The following is a 6,700-nucleotide window of genomic DNA, read 5'->3' on the forward strand; positions in this document are numbered from 1 at the left end:
TGCTTGTGATTTTTGCACATTGATTTTGTATCCTGAGACTTTGCTGAAGTTGATTATCAGCTTAAGGAGATTTTGGGCTGAGATGATGGGGTTTTCTAAAGAGACAATCATGTCATCTGCAAACAGGGACAATCTGACTTCCTCTTTTCCTAATTGAATACCCTTTATTTCTTCCCCTTGCCTAAGTGCCCTGGCTGGAACTTCCAATACTATGTAGAATGGGAGTGGTGAGGGAGGGCATCCTTGTCTTATGCCAGTTTTCAAAGGGAATGCTTCCCGTTCTGCCCATTCAAATAGTTCTTATTTTGAGATGCATTACATCTATTCCTAGTTTATTGAGAATTTTTAGCATGAAGGGGTGTTCAATTTTGTCAAAGACTTTTCTGCATCTATTGAGATAATCATGTGGTTTTTTATCCTTGCTTCTGTTTATGTGATGGATTACATTTACTGATTTGCGTATGTTGAACCAGTCTTGCATCCCAGGGATGAAGCCAACTTGATCGTGGTGGATAAGCTTTTTGATGTACTGCTGTATTCAGTTTGCCAGTATTTTATTGAGGATTTTCTCAATGATGTTCATCAGGAATATTGGCCTAAAATTCTCTTTTTTTGTTGCATCTCTGCCAGGCTTTGTTATCATGATGATGCTGGCCTTATAAAATTAGTTAGGATTCCTTCTTTTTGTATTTATTGTAATAGTTTCAGAAGGAATGGTACCAGCTCCTCTTACTACCTCTGGTAGAATTCGGCTGTGAATCCATCTGGTCCTGGATTTTTTTTTGTTTGGTAGGCTATTAATTATTGCCTCAGTTTCAGAACCTGTTATTAGTGTATTCAGTGATTCAACTTCTTCCTGATTTAGTCTTGGGTGGGTGTATTTGTCTGGGAATGTATCCATTTCTTCGAAGTTTTCTAGATTATTTGCATAGAGATGTTTATAATATTCTCTGATGGTAGTGTGTATTTCTGTGGGATCACTGGTGATATTCCCTTTATCATTTTTTGTTGTGTCTACTTGATTCTCCTTTTCTTTCCTGGTAGTCTTGCTAGTGGTCTATCTATTTTGTTGATCTTTTTAAAAAAACCCAGCTCTTGGATTCATTGCTTTTTTGAAGTTTTCTTTTTGTGTGTCTCCGTCTCCTTCAGTTCTGCTCTGATCTTAGTTATTTCTTGTCTTCTGCTAGCTTTTCAATTTGTTTGCTCTTGCTTCTCTAGTTCTTTTAATTTTAAGGTTAGGGTGTTGAGTTTAGGTCTTTCGTGCTTTCTCTTGTGGGCATTCAGTGCTATAAATTTCCCTCTACAAACTGCTTTAAATGTGTCCCAGAGATTCTGGTATGTTGTGTCTTTGTTCTCATTGATTTCAAAGAACATCTTTACTTCTGCCTTCGTTTTGTTATTTACCCAGTAGTCATTCAGGAGCAGGTTGTTCAGTTTTTATGTAGTTGTGCAGTTTTGAAGGAGTTTCTTGACCCTGAGTTCTAATTTGATTGCACTGTGGTCTGAGAGACAGTTTGTTGTGATTTCTGTTCTTTGACATTTGGTGAAGAGTGTTTTACTTCCAATTATGTGGTCAATTTTAGAATAAGTGTGATATGGTGCTGAGAAGAATATATGTTCTGTTGATTTAGGGTGGAAAGTTCTGTAGATTTGTATTACACCTGCTTGGTCTAGAGCTGAGTTCAAGTCCTGGACATCCTTGTTAATTTTCTGTCTAATATTAACAGTTGGGTGTTAACGTCTCCCATTATTATTGTGTGGGAGTCTAAGCCTCTTTGTAGGTCTCTAAGAACTTGCTTTACGAATCTGGGTGCTCCCATATTTGCTGCATATATATTTAGGATACTTAGCTCTTCTGGTTGAATTGATCCCTTTACCATTATGTGATGGCCTTCTTTGTCTCTTTTCATGTTTGTTGGTTTAATGTCTGTTTTATTAGAGACCAGGATTGCAACCCCTGCTTTTTTTTCCCTTTCCATTTGTTTGGTAGATCTTCCTCCATCCCTTCATTTTAAGCCTACGTGTGTCTTAGCACATGAGATGGGTCTTCTGCCTATAGTCCACCAATGGGTCTTGACTCTTTGTCCAATTTGCCAGTCTGTGTCTTTTAATTGGAGCATTTAGCCCATTTACATTTAAGGTTAATATTGTTATGTGTGAATTTGATCCTGTCATTATGATGTTAGCTGGTTATTTTGCCCACTAATTGATGCAGTTTCTTCATAGCATCGATAGTCTTTACAATTTGGTATGTTTTTGCAGTGGCTGGTACCGGTTGTTCCTTTCCATGTTTAGTGCTTCCTTCAGGAGCTCTTGTAAGGCAGGCCTGGTGGTGACAAAATCTCTCAGCATTTGCTTGTCTGTAAAGGATTTTATTTCTCCTTCACTTATGAAGCTGGTTTGGCTGGATATGAAATTCTAGTTTGAAAAATATTTTCTTTCAGAATGTTGAATATTGGTCATGACTGTCTTCTGGCTTGTAGGGTTTCTGCTGAGAGATCCCCTGTTAGTCTGATGGGCTTCCCTTTGTTGGTAACCCAACCTTTTTCTCTGGCTGCCCTTAACCTTGGTGAATCTGACAATTATGTGTCTTGAGGGTGCTCTTCTTAAGGGGTATGTTTTTGGTGTTCTCTGTATTTCCTGAATTTGAATGTTTCTTTTTTCTCTTTTTGTCTCTAATCTTGTCTTCTCACTTTAATTAATTTGGCATTCAATCACTGATATCCTTTCTTCCACTTGATTGAATTGGCTATTGAAGTTTGTGTATCCTTCATGAAGTTCTCGTACTGTGGTTTTCAGCTCCATCAGGTCATTTAAGCTCTTCTCTACACTCTTTATTCTAGTTAGCCATTTGTCTAACCTTTTTTCAAGGTTTTTAGCTTCCTTGCGATGGGTTAGAACGTGCTCCTTTAGCTCGGAGAAGTTTGTTATTATTGACCTTCTGAAGCCTGCTTCTATCAACTCGTCAAACTCATTCTCCATACAATTTTGTTCCCTTGCTGGCGAGGACTTGTATTCCATTGGTGGAGAAGGGAGTTTCTGGTTTTTGGAAGTTTCAGCCTTTCTGCTCTGGTTTCTCCCATCTTTGTGGTTTTATCTACCTTTGGTCATTGATGTTGGTGATGGAGTTTTGGTGTGGTTGTCCTTTGCTATTCTGATGTTGATACTGTCCTTTGCTGATGTTGATGCTATTGGTTTCTGTTTGTTAGTTTTCCTTCTAACAGACAGGCCCCTCAGCTGCAGGTCTTTTGGAGTTTGCTGGAGGTCCACTGCAGACCCTGTTTACCTGGGTATCACTAGCAGACGCTGCAGAACAGCAAATATTGTTGCCTGACCTTTCTTCTGGAAGCTTGGTCCCAGAGGGGCACGCACCTGTAGGAGGTGTCTGTCGGCCCCTACTGGGAGGTGTCTCCCAGTCAGGCTACACGGGGGTCAGGGACCCACTTGAGGAGGCAGTCTGTCCATTATCAGAGCTCAAATGCCACACTGGGAGAACCACTGGTCTCTTCTGAGCTGTCAGGCAGAGAAGTTGAAGTCTGCAGAAGCTGTCTGCTTCCTTTTGTTCAGGTATGCCCTGCCCTCTGAGGTGGAATCTAGAGAGGCATTAGGCCTTGCTGAGTTGAGGTGGGCTCCGCCCAGTTCGAGCTTCCCTGTGACTTTACTTACACTGAGCATAGAACTGCCTACTCAAGCCTCAGTAATGGCGATCGTCCCTCCCTCGTCAAGCTCCAGCTCCAGCGGAGGATGCTCCAGAAATATGAATGCCCAGACTAGGATACAGGGGGTGCCTTGGAACCGGGATGCATGGCGCGGGGTGGGGGGGTGCGTGTGAGGCACCGGGCTGGGGTGCACCGCGGGAAGGAACACGCTGGGTCTGGGATGCTCCCGGACTGATAGTCCCAGAGACCGAGGCAGCATCTTACCTTAAAACTCGCGGGTGAGCTCCACTCTGGGCTTGGCCATGGGCTCCTGCTGTTGAGGCTGCTGCAGAGGAGCCGCCGCCACCCCTGCAGCCGGCGAGCCGGGACACATGCTAGACTACGCTTTGATAGGGGCGCTGAGCGCTGCAGTAGTGGCAGAGCCCGCTCCAGTCAGGGTCTGCTGCATTAAGCGCTCTTCTCTCGCGCCTCTGAGCGCCACTCTCCCGCCCCGCCCGGGGACTTGCCGGACTGAGCATGCGCGCCGCGCTGCCGAGTCCGGTGAGACCACAGGCCACTGGCCTCTACCCCTCTCCTGGGCTCCAGCATGAAAGGCCCGGCCTGCATAACCTGGTGTCCGGGCCTTCGGGGGTAGCGTTCCCGCTTTCCGTGTACTCAGTCCTCGGGCCGTGGGCAGAGCTCATTTCTTTTGTTTGTAGGCCTGGTTACCTTGCAGGGCCTTTTTCTATTCCCTAATGGCTCAGGACCCGTCCAGCTTGTCCTTGCTGACTCGGGAGGGAACTCGGAACCTAGGGCCTTGCTGGGAGAGAACCTGGCGGGATCTGGGAGGCAAGGGGCGGGGAGGTGTTAGAGAGTTCATCCTTCCCCACCCTCGCCAGCCTGGCCCTGCCTCGGGGATCCCCGTGGTGTCCTGGGAGTTCCTGTGCTACCTTTCTTCCAGTTGGCAGCTCTGCAGACACCTCCACCCCTGAACATCACGCTCAGGTCCTGGAGACAGGGAGGAGGGCCGGGGGAGCCAGAGATCTAGCCTGGCCAGAATTCTGCTCTCTGCTAAACTAAGCACCCCACACTGAGAAATGAACACGTTGATTCGATTCAAAGCCGCGCAATCATCTGCATTTTATTTGCACCTCATTTGCAAGTTGTTAATTTGCAACTCTGCTGCTTTCATTCCAGCTTCCTTCTCTCCCATCTCCCCTCAAATTCTCCAGTGGCCAGGGTAAAAAATATCTGTTGGTCTTTGCCAAGGTAGACTCAGCCTTGTCAGCAGGCTGTGTTCTCAGGAGAGGCCTTTACCCAAGGCCACAGCAATAGCAGGAATCCTGAGTAAGACGCCAACTTGACGGCAGGGAAAGCTGGATCTTGTCACAGGGCAGAATTCATTTTGTGAGGTGAACAGTAAGGTGAGCAGAGGTGGGAAAGGCCAGTGGATGAATGCAGGAACAGCACCAGGAGCTAGATCCCAACACTGCCCCGTGGGCTGTCTCCGGGTCCTCAGAGGCGGGACGGGGTTCCTCCACCCACCACCACTGTCTCCCCAGTGATGTAGCTGGCATCTTCAGAGCAGAGGAAAGACACGATGCCAGCACAATCCTCTGGCTCGCCTAACCTGGGGAATAGGGGAAGAAAGGAAGGGAGTAAAAATAAAATAGTTCTGGCCCCCTCACCTGGGACACAGGGAATGAAATTTGCTCAATCAAGAATTATCAGATGACTTTTCAGGATCAGTGTACAAGCTTTCTGCCTGTCAAGTAGGGTTACCATGAGGATATGCTGTTATAATTTAGTAGAAGCATACTGTACTCTGCAAAAACCATTACCCATAATATTCAAATACTATGGAAACATACTGTTTTATAGAGAGCTCAGGACACCAAGATCCAAAGTTATATAGATTAAATGGTGAGCAATTATTTCATACTTCAAAAAAATGGTTTCACATGTGCACACACTAATGTATCAGGGAATCTGTGTGACAGTAAATGGTGTGTTTAAAATGATTCAGTTTGTAGAGGTTCAACTTACAGACGACCTTTTCAGGAATCTATGCTTGTCCCTTAAAGTCAGGTTCATTTGGTGAGAATGTGCTAATTCTTATTTTGTCAGCGATTGCATAGTTAGGGGACACTTTAATCTGCCTGCCATAGTATGCTCTAGAGGTGGGCAGAGTGAGTAGCTGAAACCTAGAAGGGCTGATTTAATGGTTCTCCATTCTAGCTGTATCTTGCAATCATTTGAGAGGCTTAAACAAAAAAAGAAAAGACAAAGAAAAACAAAAGCCCAGATGGTCAAGTCCTACCTTGGGCCAATTGAAAAAGAATCTCTGGGAGTGGGTGGGGCCTGAGCATCTGCAGTTTAAAAAGCTCCACAGGTGATTCTAATGTGAATCCCGGATTGAGCTAAATGGGCTAGATCATTCATGGGAGCTCTAGGATGACAATCCCGTGACTTATTAATGAGTTATAAACCAGGCCTGTAGCTGATGCCTGACATCAGAATGGCTTTGGGAATATTTGGGATGTCTGGACCGGTACAGAGTTAGGCATTGCTGGCATTTGTCCTTGAGGGACAAAATGGAGGAAGTAGATAGTGCCCTGAAGCCAGAAGGTAAAGAGAGGTGGGGAACTTAGAGGAAAGTGAGCCCAACAAAGGTGCTTGAGCAGTTTACCCAGCTCACTGGGGAAGAAAGTAACTCCTTAGGCAAGGGGAGTTTGGGGCTTAGTAAAGCTCTTCATTCTTTTCATTTGGATTGTAGATCATCAACCTGAGTTTTGTAAACATGTGTCATTATTCAAGGGAACTAGAAAAGCATGGTTTTGGTTTTGGTCCCTGGTCTCCATGGGTGCTCAGAGGTGGAGGCAATCCCCCAGGTGGAGAGAGGACTCAGGGCTTCTCCCAGAGCTCTGCACTGCTGAAACCCTGATGTCTCTGGGTTTACCTTTTGAAAGGGAAGCTGACTTCTTGCTCAGGCCACTGCAGTGATAGTGTTTATGAATTTGTGGTCTGTGAGGCAGAGGAGAGCCTGCCTGTGTTATCTGTGG

The 6,700-nt window shown here is 45.3% G+C and overlaps 1 protein-coding gene across 8 annotated transcripts in view; it reads right to left on the reverse strand.

Annotated features, from left to right (window-relative positions):
• Positions 1-4,753: 4,753 nt before the first annotated feature.
• LOC105503748 (dehydrogenase/reductase SDR family member 4-like) overlaps positions 4,754-6,700 on the reverse strand; it is a 15,628-nt gene continuing 13,681 nt past the window's right edge. For 3 of the 8 annotated variants that reach the window (XM_011930809.1, XM_011930807.1, XM_011930805.1), the window contains one exon: positions 4,754-5,268. In XM_011930809.1, coding sequence (XP_011786199.1) covers positions 5,154-5,268 — 115 coding nt within the window. In that variant the 3' untranslated portion in view covers positions 4,754-5,153. The remainder of the gene's footprint in view (positions 5,269-6,700) is intronic. The other 5 variants (XM_011930804.1, XM_011930803.1, XM_011930810.1 and 2 more) reach the window with 2 other exon arrangements.

Source organism: Colobus angolensis, unplaced genomic scaffold, assembly GCF_000951035.1.
Source record: "Colobus angolensis palliatus isolate OR3802 unplaced genomic scaffold, Cang.pa_1.0 Scaffold88, whole genome shotgun sequence".
Lineage (NCBI taxonomy): Eukaryota > Metazoa > Chordata > Mammalia > Primates > Cercopithecidae > Colobus > Colobus angolensis.